The 24,711-nt window shown below is 44.0% G+C and overlaps 1 protein-coding gene and 1 long non-coding RNA gene across 6 annotated transcripts in view; one reads left to right on the top strand and one right to left on the bottom strand.

Annotated features, from left to right (window-relative positions):
* The window catches only part of SPTBN1 (spectrin beta, non-erythrocytic 1), a 211,565-nt gene extending 198,555 nt beyond the window's left edge, over nucleotides 1-13,010 (top strand). For 4 of the 5 annotated variants that reach the window (XM_007970628.3, XM_007970629.3, XM_038006938.2 and 1 more), the window contains 7 exons: nucleotides 1,140-1,336; nucleotides 2,447-2,559; nucleotides 3,231-3,294; nucleotides 7,756-7,994; nucleotides 9,220-9,393; nucleotides 10,925-10,967; nucleotides 11,679-13,010. In XM_007970628.3, the coding sequence (XP_007968819.3) occupies nucleotides 1,140-1,336; nucleotides 2,447-2,559; nucleotides 3,231-3,294; nucleotides 7,756-7,994; nucleotides 9,220-9,393; nucleotides 10,925-10,967; nucleotides 11,679-11,897 (1,049 nt within the window). In that variant the 3' untranslated portion in view covers nucleotides 11,898-13,010. Of the gene's footprint in view, nucleotides 1-1,139; nucleotides 1,337-2,446; nucleotides 2,560-3,230; nucleotides 5,609-7,755; nucleotides 7,995-9,219; nucleotides 9,394-10,924; nucleotides 10,968-11,678 lie in introns of those variants that run through there. The other variant, XM_007970631.3, reaches the window with a different exon arrangement.
* Nucleotides 7,476-23,378, bottom strand: LOC140713327 (uncharacterized). The gene is made up of 3 exons (XR_012095286.1): nucleotides 23,162-23,378; nucleotides 7,901-8,144; nucleotides 7,476-7,751 (listed from the first exon to the last, which is right to left on the bottom strand). It is a non-coding gene; the product is annotated as an uncharacterized lncRNA (long non-coding RNA).
* Nucleotides 23,379-24,711: the final 1,333 nt, after the last annotated feature.

Raw genomic sequence — 24,711 nt, forward strand, 5'->3', positions numbered from 1 at the left:
AAATGCAAGGGCCTTTTCTGAAAGGTGTGACAGCACATTCTGTTGGACCCAGAGCCCTCAGAAATCCCACTTTTTGACCATTCTTTGCAGGAGGATTTGGTCTGTATGTTTTGAGAATTGTGGGGCAGTTTCATTCAGCTCAGCAAAACCCACATTACACACTGAACCAGGCACCAGCTTGTATACCAGGGACACAGTGATGACATGCACAGTACCTGCCTTGAAAAGCCAACAAGTCCCTAGTGCAGAGGTGGCATCTTCTTCATGTAGTCATGCTGGGGGCTACCGAGGTGCTGAAAGCAGATAGCTAGCCAGCTCCTTGGGACGCCAACACTTCCCACAGTCCATTTTTTACCTCAGTGACCCCAGGCTTTGCTGCATGAAATGCAGTGAAAATCAGTGTTAACTATAGCACAAAGGCCGGTTCTAACCTACCTTCTCATAACTGTGGTGGAACTAGTGTTCCCTCACAGGTGGAGGAACGGAATAAAACAGAGCGAAAGCCTTGGTCTCCACCATCTGTAGTGTTCCCATATCCTTCCCTCCCTCTAAACCCCCAAAATACACTACTGCCCAAAAGAGGGCAAGTTAAGAATGCCTGCCCATCTGGCTAGGTGTAGATTGTGAATTCATGCAGGTCTCTGAAGGCTTAGCTCATGAAGTGGGGCCGAGTGAACAGAGCGTTCACTGTAGACCTGCGCCGGGCAGTATGATAGCTGCTGTCCCACGTGTGGCTCTTGAGAACTTGAAATGTCTCAAATTGAGATGTGCAGTGAATGTGTGCCATTAAATGCACATCAGATTTAGATTTAGAAGGAAAAAAGATTGTAACAGATCTCAATAGTTTTTTCATATTGATTACATGTTATAATGATAATTTTATACATATTATGTGAAATACACTATCAAAGTTAATTTCACCTATTTATTTTTACTCTTTTTAATGTGGCTACTGGAAAAGTGAAAGTTGCATGTGTGGCTCACATTATATTTACATTGGACAGGGCTAATTTAGAGTAAATGATAGACTGGTTATGCAGGTAGCCATCACCAGAGGGCAGCAGTGCCAAGAGATAAGGCCATATGACTGCTCCATCACCTCCTGGTCAACATGTACTAACTCATGGTACCCTGTGCAGTTCTGGAGGTCCATCAGTTCTCAAGAGACGCCAGTGTGGCCGAGGCCTGGCTGCTTGGCCAGGAGCCGTACCTGTCCAGCCGAGAAATAGGCCAGAGTGTGGACGAGGTGGAGAAGCTCATCAAGCGCCACGAGGCATTTGAAAAGTCTGCAGCGACCTGGGATGAGAGGTTCTCTGCCCTGGAAAGGCTGACTACAGTAAGTGGCCGCTGGGCCCTTTGCCTGTTGGTGCCATGGCAACTTTTTCTTCCTGCTTGCCTTTTAGACCAGGGAATTCACACGGTTGATCATTTTTGTTTTTTGTTTTTTGTTTTTTCAAGTAGTGAAGATCTTCTTAAAATGGGTGGCTCCTGTGTAGCAGGACCTAGGGAGAGAGTCAGGACTGTTACCTCCTCAGTCACATCCTGGGCACCTGCATTTATGATCCCTTATAATAGCTTCCTGCCTGGGGATTGATTGGTGGTGGTGGTGTTTTTCTTCGAATCTTTCATTCTCCCCTATCTCAAAAAAGCTTTGTTCTCGAGGTGGCATGGCCTCAAAATTTTCTTCAGTTTCAGAATTAGAATTCCCATCAAATAGAAGCTTAATCCTATTCTGTTGTTAAGTCCCCATTCCTGATCCTCTCTTCCGTCAACATAAAGGCCTTAGAATAGGATTTGTGCACTGGTGTTTCCTCTTCCAAGACTTTTGCTTTCCTGGTAGAAAGCTGATCCTTTGCAGTGTACAAAATGGTGTTTCTGATTTCCAGTTCTGGGCATTTAAAATGTACCTGCATACATTTGTGTTAAAACAGAGTACTTCTGGTGCATCCATATGACTCATGAAATGGCTTTGTTTCAGTTAGACTATTCTGTGGCTTTTTAATGTGTTGTTTGGGTTTTGGCTGAACGCAGATCCCCACCACAGCACAAGCGGCTTCCTTGAGAATTATTGCAGCTCTGTCCCTGGTGTTTGTCTGAGCTCTCCTGGGGAGTCCAGCATGAACCCTCAGGCTCAGGTACTTTCCTCCTCAGCAGAGTTGAGAGTTGCATAGTTAATTTAGAAATTAAACCCAAGCTCCCAGGGGTCCTACAAACAGCTCACAGAAATTTTGCCAGCCCATGGAATAGACCATTTCCTGTAGTTTTAGGTTGTAGCTGCAGTTCCTGTGAACCTAATTCCATTTGGCTCACAATGTTAGAGCGTCTTCTTGTCCAGTGTGGTCCAGTTTAGCAAACTAGACAGGAGGACGTCCTGGGTTCCTAGAACCTTTTTCTGCAAAGAGGCAGAGTTTGGGACTCTACCAAACATCACTCTGTTTTCTCTTAGTTGGAGTTACTGGAAGTGCGCAGACAGCAAGAGGAAGAGGAGAGGAAGAGGCGGCCGCCTTCTCCCGAGCCGAGCACGAAGGTTTCAGAGGAAGCTGAGTCCCAGCAGCAGTGGTGAGTCCCAGCAGTTCCAGAGGCTGGGCCCTTAGTCTCGGTGGCCAATGAGGTTTATGGGGCATCTTTCTGAAGCCTTGCATTTCTAGGCCTAACCACATGCCCTGCCTACTCATTGCTTCCATAGACTGTTTAAAGTCTGTATAGTTACCCGAAATAATCTTGGAGGACACTGATCTGTCCACAGTCACATAGGTATGTAGGTGGCAGAAGTAGAATGTAGACAGTGCCCTTTCTCATCCTGTGTGCATACAAACAGTATGCTCAGAACTTCCATATGATTAAATGCATGGAGTGAACTGCCCAGATTTTAGGCCAGTGATTTTGTGGTGATGCTTTTTTTTGAAAGTTCTAAGTAACTTCACACAGAGGACAGCAATTATTCTCTATTTCCAAAGGGCTAATTATTTTGCTATGGTAAGAGCTCCATGGCAACCTCTAATGCTGCCTTTATTTGGTGGGGCGGGGCATAGGGCATTCCTGTAGTCATATTTTCTATCTAGAGTCTATTTAAAACACTTGGAAGTTTCAGATTTAAAAAGAATTACATTATGTGAAAGGGTTGCTTGTAATAAAATTGAGTGATGATGTTCTCCCACCCTCTCTTACTATTTCCTCTTTCTCCTCTTCTTCCTTTCCCTTCCTTCTCCTTTCCCGCCCTTCCCTAACAGGGATACTGCAAAAGGAGAACAAGTTTCCCAAAACGGTTTGCCGGCTGAACAGGGATCTCCACGGGTTAGTTACCGCTCTCAAACCTACCAAAACTACAAAAACTTTAATAGCAGACGGACAGCCAGTGACCAGCCATGGTCTGGACTGTGAAGTTCACTACCATTTGTCAAGAATCAGCCTTTCCAAATCCTCTGGGTTTTGACTTTTTGGCTTCCACTTCACCCAAAATGTTAAAATTTTTACTTAATTCATAGCCTTCCTTGGTTTCATATTTGTTTGCATTTAATTCATGTTTGAGTCTCTTAACTGATGGATGCCCAGCTGCCTTAAAGCACCGTACTTATTTTTTGTTTATTTATTGTGAGCTTTTTACTTTATTAAGATTTTACAGCGAAACCCTTACATGAGTAATTGAAATGAAATTAAATGAGATTACAGCATAATGAAGAAGAAAACTAGAATCTAACAGGTATGACACATTCAGTTATTCTAACAGGACACAGTACTGTGCTATATGTAGCCCCCTTTCCAGATGTTATTAACCTGTAGTAGTTTACTATTAACTAGGAAGACTGGTGTATGAGGAGGGAGACATTCTATAATAAGATTAAAACCTAAAGTCAGCTGTGTAACATTCCATGAAAGATGCATTCATTCTTTGAAGATGACAGAAAGGGAGTTGGATATATTCTGGAAGCTGTTTTAATTGTAGGCACACAATCTCAAACGTTTTGAGACCCTTGGGTCATTTATTACTTTTTATAAACCAGTTCCTCTCTAACTTTTTTTCTGCCAATTCCTGAATTGAAAACTGTAGGCTTCCTTGCACAGATGTTGCAGCCAGCCTCAGGAGTAAAGTGCCCACTGACTGCTGCCGCCACCTCTGTCTCACTCCCTGTCAGTGCTACGGCACTTGGGACACAGCAGGTGACAGCGGTTCTCAGCATGTTTTAGAAGCCTGCCTCACAGACTTCCGTGCCTCTCCATTCAGCCGATGACTTCAGGGTGTCAAACTGTTTTAATTTTTCAAACAAATGGAACAGAAGCCATTGTGGTTCATCCTGATTACTTGAACGTTGCACTTGGTGGACCGTGCCTGGGAGCGCTCGCATGCCCCCTGGCTTCAGAAGTCATGTCAGTGTCTCTGTAGACAAACTCCACTCTACATCTTGGATTAGTCTTCTGATTCATTGTTCATTTCCTCAAGACTTTTTGTGGAATTATCTGATAAAGGAAGCTTTTCGGATGGTATCTGTCAGAACACCAGCATGAATTGAAAATGTTTTCACAAAAATCCTTTTCCTTAGAAATAAAAGCTGGTGACAGAGATGGTTTCCTAGTACTGATAAAAAGAAAACCAAATCCATATTATACATCAAAGCCTTGTGAGACATTCACTTTGCTCCTTTGCCATATTTAGATGTGTTAGTGGAATCAGAAACCTGTTTTGATATGTGTTCTCCATGAGTTAAGTCTGATTTGTCTTTTTATTTCATGATGCATGTCTTTTTTTTTTTTTCTTTTGTCAGGATAACGTCATATAGCATCTTGTTTGTTTTTCCTTATCTCTATGTACATATCTATCTACTTCTGACTGTAGATGGGTATATAGATAGATGCCAAGCTTCTTATGTTCTGGGGGTAGTGTGCATCATTATTGGGTCTCTGCCTTAAAACACATCAAAATTCATTTTAGAAAAAAAAAACTGCTTTGTCTTTGGTCATTAGGGAGCTCTAATGTGTGTTTCTGGCTCCAAATTACATTTTGTGTTTCGTTGATCTATATGTATATATGTGATGTTTTCATATATATATGTGTGTGTTTAAATTTTGTATCACCAGGACTGATACCCAATTTGACACTTTTTGTATCTAGAAGACCCTCCAAAAAAGGAACCACATAAGCACACAAGAAAAGAGTGCTATGATGCTTTTAGCATTTGCTATCATGCCTATTTTTATCTAGATTTTTTAATGTAGCATGTCATAACAAAATTTTAATTACAATTGGATTGTATTAGAAGAAGAAAAAGTATTTTTATTGTTTTGAGTGATGATGCAGAGACTCAATGAACTTGAAAATAGCATTGCTTTGTGCACTTTGAAAACCAATCAGGTGTTTTCTGTGCTACTAGTTGTCACGTTGCATTTATGTTCACCTCCTGATTTAAGTATCTCGGGTGTGCCCAGCCACTAAAGCACTCTGGACTAATCGCTAAAGAGAAGCAACGTGGGGTGGGGTTGCAGGGGATGTGTTCACATGTACCCATCATTTGATCATAGCACTGTGATTGCTTTTGATGTGTGTCTCTAGTGGTGTGTTGTCTGTTGGCATGCTTAAAGCACATGTCCATTAAAATTCATTTTGTTCCTTTTATTTTCCTTGTTTTCTTGGTTAGTGATTCATTTGCATAAACATTAATGATCTCTGCATACTGGTTTGGGGTTTTCTCTTTCCTTCTAACTCTAAAGAAAAAATTTTTGCTGCAGAATTATCCTCAGAAGAGGCTTCCCTGGCCTTCATCTACCATGCAGTCTGACCAAGTATGATAAATTTTAGCCGTTTTCAAGGAAACATCTCTCTACCCAGGTCATTGCTGTCACTAGCAGCTTTCAAGTCAAACCTGCAGCACTAAATTTTTTTTTAACCTGGTTTCTCTACATACTAACCCCATGTCTCTCTGGACTCACACCTGGCTCAGGCCTTCCAGACCAAACTCATACTTCCTCCTCACCAGAAGTCTCCTGAAATCTCACACTAGAGAAGATTTATCACCTTTAAAGTCCACTCACATTGTTTTGACTGAGGGTTTTGTTTTTTGGGTATTTCCCCTCCTGCAACTCTCCTTTAAAAGTGAAAAGAGAGAGAATGGTTTAAATAGTATGTTGCTCATAAGCACGTATCTGCAGTCTGTCACTTGCAAGGCCTGGGTGATCACCATGCAGCACTCGTGCACACACACACCCCCACATGTCTTTTTGTCCTAATAATCCATTTTCCACATTGCCATGAGGGTAAAGGGTTCCAATCAAAACCACCCTTAAACTGTAGAGTTTCTAGTCTTCCCTCAGCCCTGATGCTAATTATGATAGTTTGCATAGACATAACTTAAACTTGTGATTCTCCCTCCTTCTAGAGCTTTTTTTAGCCCTTTTCCCCCCAAAAAATTAGTTTTGTTCAAAATCAAGCATTGGGCCCAGCCATTAAGATAAGACCTAATAAGTGAGAGATCCAGTTCCCAAGAGTTGATAGATCCAGGTGTTCACATGGTGGTGGCCAGTCTACCATTTATCCCGTCAAGGTTGTTACTGCTAATTTGGTGTCACTTTGGTCCTGGGCAGCAGTGGTGGGCGACGTATCTAATGAGCGTGCCATTGACTTCTCCATGTTTGTCTGTGTACGAGGGGTGCAGGTTGTCTGTAATCCACTAAAGTGTCAGCCACACCCAGCTTTAGTAACTCGCTAATCGCACACCCTGGGTGTATCAGCCAGGGGCTGCTACAGTTAATGGTACACAGTTGATGGTACACAGGCTGAAAATGATAATGAATCAAGACCCTACTACATTTCCAAAGCCGAAAAGCCATGAGGGTTACAATTTAAATGAGCTTGGGAAGGAACGCTCCCGAAGACGTCTCCAGCCTGAAGGGTCAGAGCCGCTGGAAGCCTGGCTGTCTCTGGGCTTTCTCGTCTCAGTGCAGCAAGGCACCGTGATCAACCAACCCGTGATGGGGAAGGCCCTGGTTCTGTCTTTGTTTGGGGGTAAATAGCTGTGTGGTGTTGAGTGACTGTGATTGGCTTTTCCAGCTCCTTTAACACAAACTACAACCCACTCACGATACAACTTCGGCAGATGTGGTCAAATTGATGTTTGTTGACTTGCCTCATTTCCTTCCAGCTCTTAAGTTCCAAAGTCTAACTGGGATGGTAGATGTGAAATGCATGATTGTCGTCCTAATTTCTGCATGTGTTTATGACAATGTGTTGAGGGGAGGGGGAGGAGAGCCAGAGAACATTTTCAGGAACCAAGGTCTTTCCTTGTCTTACTCTGGGGGAATGCCATGTAGCTCTGATAGAGTTGTCTATCGGTCTGTTTGTGAATGCCCTTTCGCTTAAACTTCCAGCCCTTCTGGTGGCATCCTTGATCGTAAGGTGGCTGCTGTATAACGTCCACTCTCTTTCATATTTAATATGTGTGATTGTTACTGTTGTCTTTTTGTTTTAAAGTAACCATAAGAGGAGATGATCTGAGTTATATTTATTGATCAGAGGAATAGAGTGCAGTAAAACTCATACTGGCATTTCGCTTTTCTTATTTCCCTGTAAACGGGCGGGTATTAATCCATTCCCACCTTCTAATGTCCTGGTGTCCAGCTGGCTTTGTGGGTGTGCAATGGTTTTACTGTACTGCCTCGATCTCTGCCAGGCATTTATACACAGCCACATGTGCGAGTCAGGTAGAGCGTATGTGGTCACCCCCATGGCTCACGGAGTTAGCTGAATGGCCTCTCCGCTGTCCCTAGATGGCAGAAACGGTGGACACAAGCGAAATGGTCAACGGCGCTACAGAACAAAGAACGAGCTCTAAAGAGTCCAGCCCCATCCCCTCCCCAACCTCTGATCGCAAAGCCAAGACTGCCCTCCCAACCCAGAGTGCGGCCACCTTACCAGCCAGAACCCAGGAGACGCCTTCGGCCCAGATGGAAGGCTTCCTCAATCGGAAACACGAGTGGGAGGCCCACAATAAGAAAGCCTCAAGCAGGTAACAGCAGCAGAGCCTGCCACAGTAAGATGGGAAGTCAGCCTATGAAGGGATAAGGTGGGCCACTCTTGAATTGGAAGAGAACTATGTGCTCATGTAGTTTTATTCCTTTGGTAGCTTCCTGGACATTGCATTCTTCTCGGGCTGACGCTGGAAAGCAGGAGTAGAATGCTGGTTATTCACTGAGAGAAGGAAGAGTTGAGTTTGGGTGGGAGTAGCTAGATGGGGCTTTAGTAGTTTGTCTGGAGAAGGAATTTGCTAGGTTGAGACTGAAGAGTCTTCTTTACCTTAAGTGAATGATTTCATTTAGGAATCCTCGTGGGTTTTTTGTAAAAAGCCATTCACCATTTCCCCTGCCCTGATCTCCATATCAACCTTTATATATATTCACTGTCTCTCAACAGCCCCAATTTTTTTATTTAACAGATGGGGAACAGAGGCTCTGAGCGGTTAATAGAGCTCACTTTCTTTGGAAACCTGGTAAATGGCAAAGCTGGAATAGGAAACTGCAAAGCCTATGTGCTTAACTAGTAAACCCAACCACCTGGGACCACCATGTCTTATTGTGCAGTTTGTTTGCTGTGCAAGGCGATCAGAATATCTAAGAACTGCTATTCGCATTGAGGACAACATAGGGATGTATATATTAATACATGCTGGTATAATACAGGCCAGTGTTCTGTTAAAATTAGTATATTAGGGCAGTTTGCCATACCATAGGGGAAAACCCACTTTATTCTAATTCACCCAAAGGTACCGTAAGTGCTGATGGCTCTGGGTCTGTCTTTCTGTCAAGTTGCCAAGTCACATAAGTAATAAACCTGCAGCTGGAGGAGCTGCTGCTGGAGAACAGGCATGTTTCAGACAAGGAGCATGGCCTGTAACCCATGACCATAAGAGGGCGCTACAGCAGAGAGTACTAAACACCAATCAAAGTGAGCTCAGAGTACAAGAGAGTAACTTGCTTTTCTCCAAAGTAAAAGAGAAGACGTAGCCCTCAAACACCTGCCCTGTGCCCTGTCCCCGAACTCTCCATGGAGAAATTTTTTCTGTTGTTTAGTGTTAGCAGAATTTAGGAAGGGCTTGTAATAAGGAAGGTTGAGGGTTGGGTGGGATCACACTGTGTTGTGTGAGGATCATTTTCATGTTAATGAAATGTTTAGTTCTTCAAGGGGAATGTGGTAGAGCCTTTATCTCCCCTGCCCTTTTTTTTTAAACTGCTCAGGTCCTGGCACAATGTTTATTGTGTCATAAATAACCAAGAAATGGGTTTCTACAAAGATGCAAAGACTGCTGCTTCTGGAATTCCCTACCACAGCGAGGTCCCTGTGAGTTTGAAAGAAGCTGTCTGCGAAGTGGCCCTTGATTACAAAAAGAAGAAACACGTATTCAAGCTAAGGTGAGAGTCGCCATGCTTCAGGGCTGCCAGAGTGGGTTTGCATTTACTTCCACTCTGAAGGTTGGTTTTCTTAGACAGCTGCTGTGATTAGTTTTTTCTCTCTTCTGCCATTTTAAATCCCCAATAAAGTGGAAAACCAGTTTGGCACATGTCTCAGGCTGAATTCTTTGGCAACTGTGGCCAGCCACCAGCTTCCCTGTGGTTAACAGTACAACTGAGCATTGAAGGATAAGGAGCTTTTGATTTTATAACCAGGCACTTACTGTTCCCTAAGACTTAAAGAGAGCTAGTCACATTTCACAGTTAAAGAGAGGCTTTGAAAAATAGTTTCCCCATCTTTTCAGCTTATCCCGACCCAGGAGATGCTATTCTTTGCTCATGAGTTATCTGGAGATGGGTCAAGTGAGTCATCCTGGAGCTGGATGGAGACAAACAGGAAATGTTTGGATGGGGCCTGGGACCCTGTCCTCCCCTGACTCTCCCAGTAGATGCTCCAGCTGCCTCAGAACCATCTAGTTCCAAATATCTCTACCCTGTAGTATACATGTACCTCCCTACAGAGTGGAGCTAATCTCAGAATTTCTCCTCACACTTGGAAGTAGGCAGAAAAATTATTTTATCTTTTAAAAATGTAAAAAATAAACATTTTAGTGGTTAGGATGCTTGTTTACTGATTTGCACTGTTGCTTTGGGATCTGAAAAGCTTTGGTCTTCATTTATTTGTATGTTTCATGCTAGTTGGACTAGGCCAAGGGCTGCAGAGGAGAGAGTGTCAAATGATTTGATTTATTGAGCTCTGCTGCTGCACAGTACAGGCAGGCTCTTTGGGTCCTGGAACACTTTACATTTTGTAAGACAATGCACCGGCAGCTTGGCTCCTTGGCTGCTTTCCCCTTTGTACTCCCTTCATGCAGCTTCAGAGAACTGGGATATTAGTGAACGGCAGCTACCCTCTGCTACACAACAGTACCCTGTTACTCTCCGCGGCCACAGAGTGAACCTGTGACCCCTCCAAGCCTAGGGACCTCCCAGTGTCACACTAATAGGGCTTCTTAATTCTAAGACATACAGTAGAAGAAAAGTTGAAGAGACATTTTCTGTTTGCCTATTTTGAGACTCTGGAACATGTGAATGTAGGGGATACAAGCTCAGTAGCAGAATGTCAAAAGGGCTCGTTGTGTTCAAAAGCTTTCTCCTGAATTCAGTTTAGACCAGTAAATGATCAGGCATCCACAAGTGAGTTTTATCACAATAAAGCCAAATGTTATGTTTGGGGTTTTTTAAAATCCTTCCATTGGATTGAAGCACAGGCTCCCCGTGTGTATCATTGGTGCGATTTTATGGCTTCTTGATCTCTAGGGGTCCGTTGCTGGGCTTGGGCAGGTCCCCAGGCTTGTTGGTGACATATGCAGGTTGATGCTTCTGTTGTGACTCCTGTGGTCTGCTTCTGTCCTGCGTGGGATATGGGAGTTGGGGGATTTTTATTTCTCTGTAATTAAGTGGTGACTAACTTTCTTCCTTGAAATTACAGACTAAATGATGGCAATGAGTACCTCTTCCAAGCCAAAGACGATGTAAGTTTCTAAATGTTATTTCTCTCCAGTACTTAGGAGTTTGCAAGTGTTTGTGGGATGCTGGGCTTTATTCAGAATGTTCTTCGTGTAAATGATGATCAGTGATGGTTTCTATCACTGGGCTCCAGTCACCAGCACTAGAAGGTGTTTGGTTCTGTCTCTAGAAGGCAGTGAATATGATCTCGCTATCCCTTTGCCGAGGCAGGATCCCTTGAAGTCGATGGAGGGAATCTTTGCTCATCCCCTCCCAGGGATGAGGCACAGTGAGGTGGTCCCAGGACTGGTTGTGGATCATGATGGGACCCCTGCTGCACCCTGTGCCCATAGCCAGCTGTTTAATGGGTGTGTACCTCACTTCAAGGAAAGAGAGGGTCCATTGATGGAAAAGTAACACCTATAATGCCCTTAAATGTGAAAAAGCACCTTCTAGGGTGGGATCTGACCACCTCACAGATTGAGACCAGTCTTCCAGCTCTTACAAGTTCGTAGGGCCACTTACTAGGTGATGAGTAGAACTGAATTTTCATGAGAAACTGAACCAGGTTCCCTCTCCTGTACTGATAAGGCAGAGGTGCATTTGGGGACAGTGCCCAGAAGTGACTCTGCTCACTCCTCAGTTGGCCAGGTGTGCCATTCCCAAGCCTTGGCGCCAGAACCCCTCCCACCTAGCCCTCTTAGTTGAGTCTTACCTGTGTCCCTTCCTCTGTCCAGGAGGAAATGAACACATGGATCCAGGCCATCTCTTCGGCCATCTCCTCTGATAAACATGAGGTGTCTGCCAGCACCCAGAGCACGCCAGCATCCAGCCGGGCGCAGACCCTCCCCACCAGCGTCGTCACCATCACCAGCGAGTCCAGTCCCGGCAAGCGGGAAAAGGACAAAGAGAAAGACAAAGAGAAGCGGTTCAGCCTTTTTGGCAAAAAGAAATGAACTCCTTTCCTTCACCTCCTGCCCTTTTACCTTTTCAGTGAAATTCCAGCATGCAAGCTCAGAACCAACACATTACTCTCTGTGCCTAATGTTCCTCAATGTGGTTGATTTTTTTTTTTTTTTTTTTTTTTTTAATTTATAGAGCATTTCTGGGGGGTGGGGGAAACACACCTAAACACTTTATCTCCAAGTTACAAAAGTTTGAGGTGCAGAGGGAAGGCCAGATTTTTTTTAATGAAATTATATAGATTAGATCTCAGTATTTAAACTGTTCCTCAATTTTGTGAGGCTGTGTTGGAAATAACCCGCCTCTAGTGCTGTTGGTATGCAAGGCAGCGGTGCTTAATCAATATTTCCTGTGCTTACCAGAGACAAAATGTACCAATATCCTGACACCATTCTCTCTCCATTTACTTCCGGTGGTTACCCTGAGTCTTGACTATTAGAAGTGCCCAAGATGGGGCTAACCTTTATTAAACAGATCACATATTATGATCTTGCTGCAGCCACAGTGCAGCTCTACATTAACTTTACAGACCAAACCATTTGTATCTGGCATCACTTACTAACACATGACATGCGGCTTTTCTGCATCAACTGCTATGACGGTTAAGAATGTCAGTATACAAGAAGGAATAGAAAGCTGATACTGTTTTAAATAATCTGTAATTTCAATTTTTTTTTTTTTTTGCTGAAATACATTATATTGTATGTTTGAGATAATTCTAGTACAAAGTATAATAAAACTAGATGTATAATAAACCCTTTAAATCATTGGTAAGTGTACAAGTGGTGGAACTGAAGCATTTACTGGACAAAGTAATGTTACTTTAATGGTTACTTGCTCGTGCGTTGCCACACTGTGTTATAATTTGCTTCATTTCCTTGCTATTTGATACATAGTGTGCATTTCTCTGTCACTGTAACTATTGTAATGACAAATTTTCATCTTACTGCACAATCAAAATGACATTGATAGGAATGAACTCCAGAGGCTGGGCCTGAACAGGGAGGTGGTCGCTCAGGCCTGGTGCTCAGTCGTACGACCTGTACCTCTCAACTTTTGCCCTATCTGTTAAATATATGCTATGTCATTAAATGCTTTTAAATCTAGCACGGTGACTAAGTGTTGTTCTTCCTCTGCTGCGTGTGCAAGCCCAGTAGGGAAACTGCAAAGGGAGAAATGACAAACAGGAAACATTTTATAACCAGTCTGGGCTCACTTTTGCATTTTTTATGCATATCTGGTGCACAAGCTTTGAAAACTACAGCAAACAGTAATAAATGTGACTGTTTTGTAGTTACACATTCAGGCTTTATCTTTTATTTATGAAAAAGTTACCAGAGCACTTGTGAAATGTGAGCTCTGAGATAGGGGTTGGCAAATTTGTTCTGTAAAGGGACGGAGATAGTAAATATTTTAGGCTTTGTAGGCCATAACTATCTCTGTTGCTCAACTCGGCTGTTGTGTAATACAAAGGCAGTCATTGACAGTATGTGAACGCCTGGGCATGGCTATGTTCCAGTAAAATTATTTAGGGACACAAATTTGAATTTCCTATAACTTTCACATGTCATATAATATTTTGATTTTTTTATAATGATTTCAAAATGTAAAGTCTACTTTATACAGATCAGACCAAAAAGGAAAAAAAAAGTAACAGGCAACAGATCAGGTTTGGCCCATGGGCCATAGTTTGTGACTTCAGCATAGAGTCGTGGGTTATTTACAAGTGACATACTTTTCCTGGGTTATCTGGATATGCTGACTCCATGCCGCTTGCATAAATTAGCAGCAATGGATGCTAGTATTATGGATGTCCAGTAAGTTATTCCACAAAGACCATGCCTAAGGTGGCATCAACCCTGGGCTCTGCAGCTGAGTGTCATCAAAGCTTTCTCTTAACTCTCTTACCTCTAGGCAAACTGAGACCTCACCTTCTCCCCTGTTTCCCACGACAGTCCTTCGCCCTTGCCATGCTCAGGGTTGGAATCAAGTTGTTCCATTCTCAACAGATCAAAATGTTTAGTTAAGGCAACGTATCTTGGAAACAATTGTGATTGATTACAGTCGTGTACTCTTGACAAAGCTGTGCAGATGGCAAAAAGTTCACACCAGCAATCCTGGAATCCCGTAAGAAATACACAGATGTTGAACATCGTGCACATAATTTCAACAGTTCGCAGATCTCTAGTTACGAATCTGGGCTTTTGTGGTATTTGCTCTCTCTTCTTGCACTTGATAAGGATCCACTGAGGCCTGAATGTGGAAGATGATGGGCAGCAAAAGGAGAAGAGTGTCAGAAGACCGCAATCAAGATGTGTTCACCATCAGAAGTTATAGGCCAAACAGGGTCATGAGCTTCAAGCCTGGCAGGGTAAATAATAGTTTTTGGGGTTTTTGTTTTTCATTCTTTAACTGTCATATTTTTTGAGGTTTTAGCACATTTCTTATTGCCATAATGCTGTGCCATTTTACCCTGATTTTGGCCCCTTAATAAATCTGAAGAGAATTAGTGAAAATAAGGCTTAGGATGTGAAATGGCATTGTCACTTGAATCAAGGCCACTTTTTGTCCTACTTGAGCATCTCAAGTTGGGATGCATCTTCTGATGGCACTTCAGGATTGTGCTCTGCGTGAACTGCCTGTGTTTTTTTTGGTTTTTTTTGCGGGGGGGGGTGTTGGGTGTACAGAGAGTGATGGTGTGGCTTACAATTCGTGGCATCTTGGGTAGATGAAACAACGTATCAGACTGGGTGATGGGCACATTGTCATCTCACCGAGTTCCTGGAACTGTTAGAATTGCTTGTGTATGGGGATCCTATGTTAGTTCCCCTGGATATTGTTTTATCAGTCGGAATTCTTTTATAAATACATATTTCCCTTCATGTAGTGGTACAGTCCATATAGAAAAGGCAGGATCAATGCTGGAGTCTTTCCCATTATTTGCATTACTTTCCTATAATCAGCATTATTTATGAGTTGGTTCCTGTCCTCCAAAGATGAACATATTTTTTAAATATGAATTTATGGGCTTAAATATATTTGAGTTTTGTTCAGGTGAATTCTTCTTTGTTTTTTGGTGAATATATTTTATAATTTTGAATTGACCTTTCTAAACATGGCCCATAACACAAAAACATGTTTTAACAAAGAAGAAAAAAGACTTCTTTCCATCAAAGCTCAATAGAGACTTCTCTCTATTGAAGATCATGGTAAAATATTTCATTTTCCACTAGAATATTTTTAAATTATTCATTTGCTTTATTCTATGTTATAAAAGCTCAGAATAGCAATACTAATACTACCACCACCAATATAATTACTGAGAACAGTTTTTTTTCCTTTTCAACTCTTTATTTTGCAATACTTGTATACTGACATGCAGTTGTAAGAAATAATACAGTGCTCTTTATGCAGTTTCCCCCAGTGGTAGCTCGCAACACTATAGTATAATATCACATACAGAATATTGAGTCAAGATACAGAACATTTCCACCACCACAAGGATGCCTCCTGTTGCCCTTCTATAACCACACCCACTTTCCCACCTCCACTCCTTCCCCAACCTCTGGCAGCCACCAGTCTGTTCGTTATTGCTGGAAACCTGTCGTTTTCTTCCCCCAACAAATATTCAATTATTGAGCACCTACAATGTGCTGGGTTTTGGGGATCCACTGAAATGTGTTATTTCAAGAATGTTGTATAAATGGAATCACATAGGATGTAACCTTTCAGACTTACTTTTTTCTCTGATGTAATTCTCTGAAGATTTATCCAAGTAATATTGTGTATATCAACACTGCATTCCTTTTTGTTGCTGAATAATATTCTATGGTATGAATGTACTACAGTTTTTTAGCCATTCACTTACTCAAGGACGTCTGGGTTGTTTCCAGTTTGGGACTATTGTGAGTAGAACTATATTAAACATTTATGTTTGGGGTTTCCTATGAACATAAATCTTTATTTCTCTGGGATAAAGAAATACCCAGGAGTGCCGAGAACAATTTTGAAAAACATTTATTGTACATGGTCTTTCCATTCTCCCCTTCAGCCCCATTTTTAGGTAGTTTCACCGCATCTGCAGTGCCTGAGCAAATAACGCTTACTCTCTGCTTCTGAGCCCTCATTCAGTCTTCTACAAATCGTCGTATATTTAACCAGTTATGTCAATGTCTCCCATTTGGGTTGAAGCTGGTTCCCTTGGAGTGCAGTGTGTATGTGTGTGTTTCTTTCTTGAACCCGCCTCCCAGTTCTCTGGATCAAGCACTTAAAGTGAAGTGCTCTTTTGTTACTTTTCAGAACTGAATAAAAATTTCCCTCCGGGAGAAATAAATGTGAGCTTCAAAGTTTTTCAAGGTTTAGACCCAACTTAAAGAACACAGGCCACCCTAGAAAAAAGTTTTTCAACTTGGAAAATTCAACTGGCCTACCTGTGAGAAAGAATGGTATATCCTATTTGAGCTTTGAATGGTGTGTGTGTGTGTGTGTGTGTGTGTGTGTGTGTGTGTGTGTGTGTGTGTGTGTAAAGTGAAAGGTCAGCCTTAAAAGCAGGATTTCAGAAAACAAGTGAAAGGTCCTGCTCATTCCCTTTCATGTAAATTAGGGATGACGATGTGTGAGTAGCTGACACTTCTCTTCCATGCGGTTCAGGGCATTTTCACTCAAGTTTTGAAGAAGCTTCACCAACCCCTCATACTCGTGAACTGGGCTGATTTGGGAGAGTGAGTGATAGTGGGTAGAATTATTTGGTAGAATTCAAGTTTTTCCAAGGTAATGCCTCATTTTGACTCTTCTCTGCAAGAGAGCTTGGAAGACCTACTTCCTCAAGGATGGCCGGGGTTTCCTATGGCCCCTGGCGTTAGTTGCCTGACCTGGGATTCAGTGTTCCTTTCAACCTAGTGTAACCTATCAGGGTTTGTTTTTCTTATGGTAAGGGCCGAGTCACAGCAGGAAGAGGACACATAGGCATAGGACTATGTAACTGAAACTCTGAGAAGGTGGCAGAAGCTTCCTACCCTTCACCCCCTTACCCGGCACCCACAAGGCCTGTGGCTTCCCCGTGGTGAGCCCGGGCTCTGTGCGTTCTTGCCCCAGCACAGACATCCTGGAGGGCGGCCATGTTGGGGCCCCCAGGGGCGTGTGGCTTGCGCAAGTTTCCACTTGGCCTTGACTTGTCTTTTCGGAGATTTATCACACGGTGGAGACCCATTGTGTCCGGGAGTGGAAATCAGGAAGGCAGGACGTTAGTAGTGTTTCCTGAAACTGGTTCTTTAAAGGGAAGGGGAATTTCCCTTACATAAGCCCGCAGGGACTTTCTCCACAGGGCGGGGCATCCGGTGTTCTGGAGTCTGGGCGTTGGGCGGGAACCTGGGAGTTTTCTCCAGTGTAGCTGAGGCCAAGTCTTGGCTCACAACATTTCTCCTGGGCAATCTGCTCCGTTTCCTGTCATCATTTTAGTTTCTCAGTCATAGTGAATTATTTCCAGTGTTCCTGTTCCTCAAGGTTTTGTTTTTTGTTTTTTTTTGTTTTTTTGCTTTTTGTTTTTTTTTTTTCCCCGAAGGAAAGAGTCGCTCAAGGTTTTAATCTTCCATCTTAGGGGAATGTCCACAGCCCTAACTAAAATGGCCGTGGCCAGGCGCGGTGGCTCACGCCTGTAATCCCAACACTTTGGGAGGCCGAGGCGGGCGGATCACAAGGTCAGGAGTTTGAGACCAGCCTGGCCAATATGGTGAAACCCCATCTCTACTAAAAATACAACAAAATTAGCTGGGCGTGGTGGCGGGCGCCTGTAATCCCAGTTTCTCGGGAGGCTGAGGCAGGAGAATTGCTTGAACTCGGGAGGCGGAGATTGCAGTGAGCCGAGATCACGCCGTTGCACTCCAGCCTGGGCAACAGAGTGAGACTCCCTCTCAGAAATATAATAATAATGGCCGTAAGGAGCATGCATTTCTAAACCAGTGCTCGCAGGTGTGCATACGGGGCCCTATCCTGCTGCCATCTGTTACACAGGTCTGTCATCTTCCCACTTGGGTTTGAGGACTCTTGTCTTTCCTGGGGACACGTGATTGGATTACTTCATCCAGCTTGCTCAGCCTCTGCTCTTCTGGGGAAAGAAGGTAGGCTCTGAGGCCAGACTGAATGGTGGTCCTTCACCTCCCAGCCCCGTGACAAGCATTCTCTTATCCCCTCTGCAAAGCACGCACCACGCACCAGCCATGCTGGGAAGCAGCCCTTGTGGAGCTTACAATTGTTAGACTCCTCTTCGTCTGCTTCATCTGAGACTTGGTCTTTAGAAGGAATTAAATGAGCTGACGAACGCCACACTCCATAAATCGGTTCCTTCTCTCCCATGGTATTCTGTCAGGCAGGAGCCTCTATTTTAAAGCATATTTGCTCATGTGTTCAAGGCTGCCCCTGACTTTGCAGATGTTGATACCCGCCCCCACCCCTGCCCACCTCCGTGTTTTCCCTCCGAGGTGCTTCAGTTGGGGCACACCTGGCTTCAGAGAGCAAACGTAGGTTAACAAGCAGGAAGGACCTCTAGGGATCTAGTTCTCCTTGCTACCACCTCCCGAGCTCCCTTCTCCAGCAGGCACTGGGGGGTTACTTCAGACACTGGCACAGCTCATCAGCAACAGGAGCTGATGTGGGAATGCCGTAAATTTACAAATTAACCAAATGTCAGGCTAAGAAAGTATTTTCTCTTGAAATAAGGCCCTTCAAACGTCTCTAATTCTGTTTCTTTGAGGAGTCAGAACATCATTTGGCTGGGAAACAATCTGTGTGGTGCACACTGTCCCTGCTGCCTGGCCCCGTGTTGGGAGTGCAGCTCCCTCATCACCCAGCACCCTATTATTTACAAAGTCTCCAGCTCTGACAGAGAACTAATGACCCAAAAACCAAGGGTGTCCCATGTGCCTGAGAGTTTTGCTGTAGATAGGAGGGTGACTGAGCTGGGGACACTGAGCCCGGGTCCCGGGGAAGTCATTTACTCGCATGAGGGTTTGAAGGAAGAGGGCGCCACTGGTGTTTGGAAAAGGAGAGAAGGCAGAATGTCTGACTTTCCTCAGGTGGGGAAAGAATTTAAATTCCATAGCCGAACCGTTTGCAAAGATGAACCCATCCTTATGTTCTCTTTTCAGTTGTGACACAGGATTTCCATCATTTCTCTATCACAGTTGCCTCAGGAAGCGGGGAAGGAGGGGGAGCAGCACTGTGGCCAGAACATAACCTGATGGCCCCCTCGTGTCTCAGATCATCGGGCACTGGGACTAGTAGAGGCTGTCCTTGTAGCACTTGGTGCAGAACCAAGAGGAACACCATTTCTGCACTGGCTCTGACACAGCCAGCATTTGGCCAGGTGCCTACCGTATGCATCAGGTACTGCCCTTAGCACTTTCCCCATGTTAACTCATTCCAACCTTCACAATGACCCTGTGAGGTAAAGACTTACTACCGAGGTGTTGTTAGACCCACAACCTGAACTGTCACCCCAGAGAAAAGAAGACTGGGCTGAGCCAGAGCTGGTAGAACCAAGACCACAGTGCTCTGAAGCTTTAACATGGTCTGGCTGACCCCAGGACTGACCTTCCCCCTGCCTCATCTCCATTCAGCTGCCTTGATATCTTGAGCTGAGAAGGAGGTGTGTGTTCAGGATCTCAGTGGCATCCTACACTGTGTAACATGAATGTGTGAGTATGAACACACCGCACAGGAAAAGAGAGAGAAGCCAGGAGCTCATGCTGGATCTGATCGTGTCAGGACAACTGATTGAAAAAAATCAGTCAGTGATTTAGGTATGGGACTCTGAACCACTGGTTTTGTTTCCACCCTTTGTTCTCCTCCAAATAGAATGATTTTATCTTGCTAATATTAATAGGTAACCAGCTACAATGTTGTCCAGGCAGTGTGCTAAGTTTTTAAGTTGCGTTCTCATCAAATCCTTGCATCAATTCTACCAGGCAATGTCTTCATTGTACAAAGGAGAAAACGAAGGCTTAAAGAGTTAAGTACTTGTACAAATAGCAGCTGGATATTTGAATTCTGACACATCTCTCCAGAGGCCACGCTCTCAGACTACACTAACTGTCCCCCACCTAGATTCTTTTCCTGCACTTCTCTGCGTGCTGAGAAATGATGGTCGTGGAACCAGTGCTAGCCGGGAGGGCATCTCATGTGTGTAAGCCATCGCCCCAGTGGTGGGCTTGCAGAGAAAGGACTGGATACCCAGTGTCATGTCTACTCAACAGCCATGCAAGACTGGGTTCTTGAAGCGACAGCTCTTCACTGATTCCTTGAGCATCCATGTGACTCTAGAGTTTAATTATGCAAGCGCAAGCTCTGCTCTCAAATACATGTGCAGTGTAATTAGAGGATAGCTGATGCCTGATTCACTGGCCTTACAGATCTGTAGCTGCCCAGATTTCAACTGTCAATACATGCTGAAGTCCTTTTCGGATCAAATTTAAGTTCAGATAAAGAGTACGTGCTGGGGACACAATAAATATTTGGAAGGAAGAAAAGATGGAAGGAAAGAAGTAAGGAAGGAGGAAAGGTAGGGTGGAAGGATCCTCCAAACAGCTGGGTACTCTGTAGCCTCACAAGGTTGGCAAGATAAATCACAGCTCAGCATAAAGCCTATGTCAGTGTTTGATGTTTAAAAAGTGGGGAGGAGAGGCTCAGCCCACAGCCTCTGTGGATAGATTTTCTTTCATCTGCTTTTTAGCCAAAGGATGTGAAGACAAGCTACAGAAACTGATGGGTTGCAGCTGAGATAGGTCAGATTTTCACTCTGGCTCCCTGAACTGGCCACAGGGCCCCTTCGTTCCCTGATTTCCATTGTTCCTCTTTCCTCTGATGGCTGACTTTCCCCACTGTCACTGCATCTGACTCTTACTGCCTCCTCAGCACCTGCGGCCCCATCTCCTCCAAGCTCTGAACTGCACAGGCATCTTCTGAGGTACAGCCATGTTTGGGTGCCCAGCCAGCTCTTCCTGCAGGTCTTCCTGCTTTCCTGATGTCCCTCAGCTCACAACCTCTCTTTTCTAGCAGAGCATAGACAGGAGCTCATTTCTGGGTGCCTGGTCATCATTTCCTTCTTTAGTTCCATTTTACAAACCCAGCTGTTGTATGAGAAACAGGGCATGCTAACCCTGTCTTCCATCCACTAGGGCGGAGCTGACAGTTAAAACAAGGCTCTTTCCCAGCAATTAGACCTCCATTTCTCAGAAGAGGAAAGAGGGGAAGGGTGAACACACAGAAGGGCTCATTTTCTGTTTGTCAAAGGAATAAATGGATTAAGGATCCTTGCATTTCAAGATTTCAGAGATGGAGTCTTTGTAAGACAGCGAGTGCTGACTGAGAGGGAACTGCACCCCAATCACAGGGCCACGCACCCAGGGACAGTTTGCACCTATATGGATTGTTTCCCAGCCAAATGATGTTCTGACCATTAACTCAGGCATTTGGGATTCCCCAGAGAAACATGAGTAGCATCACTTGGGGGACTTTATTTTTAAAGATAAAAATTCAATTCCTTAAATAGGCATTTGGTGAGTTCATGTTTTTTTAGTGAAACATGTTGGTAAAAGATGCAATATTTTAAACAGGAAAGACAGTATGATAAAAGCATTCTTGGGCGAGGTGCGGTGGCTCACACCTGTAATCCCAACACTTTGGGAGGCCGAGGCGGACAGATTACTTGAGGTCAGCATTTCGAGACCAGCCTGGCCAACATGGCACAACACCATCTCTACCAAAAAAAAAAAAAAAAATTAGCTGGGACTGGTGGTGCACGCCTGTAATCCCAGCTACTTGGGTGGCTGAGGCACGAGAATTGCTTAAACTCGGGAGGTGGAGGTTACAGTGAGCTGAGATCATGCCCCTGCACTCCTGCCTGGGCAACAGAGAGAGACTCTGTCTCAAAAAAAAAAAAAAAAGAAAAAGAAAAGGCATTCTTAATTTTGTTTTAACTCTAATAACCCACTGGCCCACATGCGTCAAATCCTACATAGTTAAACATCACAAGTACCTATTCTGCATAAAATTTTTACTTACATATGCATCATAAACATTTTGCTATGTTGCTACAAAGACTTTATGAGCTTATTTCAAGGACTATTGGTAGTTTTCCACTAGGTTGATGCAGCATCAGGCATTAAAATGCTCCCCAGATGCTGGGTATTTAGCAGTAACACCACTCCCCACCAAACAGGCTTGTGTTCCCAAAATTAAAGCTCTTAGTTCTTTCTGAGAGCAGTTTTAAACTGCCCCCTGGTATGGCTACTGCACAGACCATATTCCCCTTTAATCACATGACTTGGTGCAGGGTACACATCTATTAACCACTTTCCCCTTATGGAAATGCTCTCCCAGGGGAGTCATTCCCCTGCCCAACCTCAAAGAGAGCCTTGATCTCAGCCGCTCTGAAAGCTTCAGTCGCTTTACGTTTCAGGAAACTGAATATCTGTTCTAATCTCTTTGCTCTCTAAAAGTTTCTAGGGTCCTAATGCAACTTTTATCACCCCTAGTTTAACACATTGTAAGCCCACATCGATAATTTCTCAAACAGAAGCACACCAGTAGTTTTTATCTTACCAAACACCCTCCCAAGCTTCTTGGGAATTGCCAGGTCAGAAGCTAAGGACACATTTACAGATTTTTGCTAAATATTCCTATTACTCCTTTCCAAATACTTTCCAAACAGTGTATCCATTTAGTTACTAGCTATAAAGGTACAGTCAGTCCTCACTTAAGGTTGTCAATAGGTTCTTGCAATCTGAAACTAAGTGACACCAATTTAACCACAAGCGAATTAATATTCCTATGGTTTATTTCTAGTCACAAACACTTCAAACTTCTAAATAAAAACCAAAGGTCGGCCGCTCACACCTGTAATCCCAGCACTTTGGGAGGCCGAGGCAGGCGGATCATGAGGTCAGGAGTTCAAGACCAGCCTGACCAACATGATGAAACCCAGTCTCTACTAAAAATACAAAAATTAGCCAAACATGGTGGCACATGACTGTAGTCCCAACTACTCAGGAGGCTGAGGCAGGAGAATCACTTGAACCCAGGAGGCAGAGGTTGCAGTGAGCTGTGATCACGCCACTGCACTCCAGCCTGGGCAACAGAGCAAGATTCCATCTCAAAAAAAAAAAAAAAAAACCCCAAAACACATCTGATATTAACCATTGAAATAAATAATAGCTACACATACATTTAAGAAAGATAAATAAAAGCAAGTAAGATAACTTACTCAATAATAACAGTTCTCCAGGTTGCCGGAGTCTCCAGTCTCCAGTTGCTGTAGCTCATTCCAGCAGCTCAGGGTTTAAGGTAAGAACCAGCCCTGAACAGGACACTGTCCCATCGCAGGGCGCATTCACACACACCCCACACTCACACCAGGACCATGTAGACACGCCGGGGAACCGAACATGCACATCTTTGAGGGGTGGGAGAAAACCGGAGCACGTGGAGCAAAATCCCTGTGGATGTGGGGAGAGCATGCAAACCACGCAGACAGTGGCCCTGGCAGAGAATCAATTTTTTTCTCATCATTTAAAAAAAAATTTTTTTTGAATGAAATGACATTATTTGAGGACCTGTTTTCATTGTTATGCTGCAGACACAATTGTTTTTGTTTTTAGTAACTATCATATGGCATCTCAAGCTTTGAGTTTCTTTGACTGCTAGCTAGGGTCAACTTTTTCTTCTGTGTTTGCCATCTTCCTTCCTTCCTTCCTTCCTCCCTCCTTCCCTCCCTCCCTCCCTCTCTCTCTCTCTCTCTCTCTTTCTTTTTCTTTCTTTTTTTTTTCTTTTCTTTCCTTCCTTCCTTCTTTCCTTCCTTCCTAGCTTGCTTGCTTGCTTGCTTGCTTTCCTTTCCTTTCTTCTTTCAATTTTTTTTCTTTTTTGTTGAGATGGGGTCTTACCTGTCACCCAGCCTGGGGTGTAGTGGCATGACACGGCTCATTGCAGCCTCAACCTCCTGGGCTCAATCAATCCTCCTGAGAGCTGGGACTACAGGGGATGTGTCCCCACTTTCTTTTTGAGTGAATTGAATTGTTCATTCATATCTGATTCACTGAGGGTTCTGAATCACAAGCCACAGAAACCAACTCTGGCTAACTTAGCAGAAAAAGGAACTTATTAAGGCTCCCAGAATCTCCAGGAGGACAAGAGCACCAGGCTTAGGGCTTATACAGCCAGGAACAATGTCCAAAGTCCAGCCTAGGGCAGGCTCCTGGAACTTGTCACTGGACTCTGACACTGCTGGGTGCCCACCATGACACCATACTGTGCACAAACCCTGCTGTGGGAATTGCTGTCTTTGACGGCAACATGTTGCTGCAGTAACACCTGTCCCCGCCACTGCCATGGCAGAACAGATTCTGCCAGGCTCCCCTTCTGCACATGACCAGCCTCTAATTCAAAATCGTGCAGGTGTACAGTTGACAGACACCGGCCATGGATCTGTGCGCTTCCTGCAAGTGAAACTGGGAAAAGACCTCCTCGTATTCTGCAGAAGGAAGGTTCTGCCCCATGAGGTGACAGATTCTGCAAACACAGGAACAGCGTTTAACAAGTAGCTGGCTATGTGAATTTCCCTTTGCTGCCATACCAAGTTACCACAAATTTAGTGGCATAAAACAACATAAATTTATTATCTTACAGTTCTTCCATAAGCAAGAAGTCTGACACAAAAACTCACTGCGTTAAAATCAAGGTGTCGGCAGGGCTCTTTTCCTTTTGGGATGCCCTAGAGGAAATTTCAATTCCTTGCTGTTTACAACATTTAGAAGCTGC

The sequence above is a fragment of the Chlorocebus sabaeus genome, chromosome 14 (genome assembly GCF_047675955.1).
Source record: "Chlorocebus sabaeus isolate Y175 chromosome 14, mChlSab1.0.hap1, whole genome shotgun sequence".
Taxonomy (NCBI): domain Eukaryota; kingdom Metazoa; phylum Chordata; class Mammalia; order Primates; family Cercopithecidae; genus Chlorocebus; species Chlorocebus sabaeus.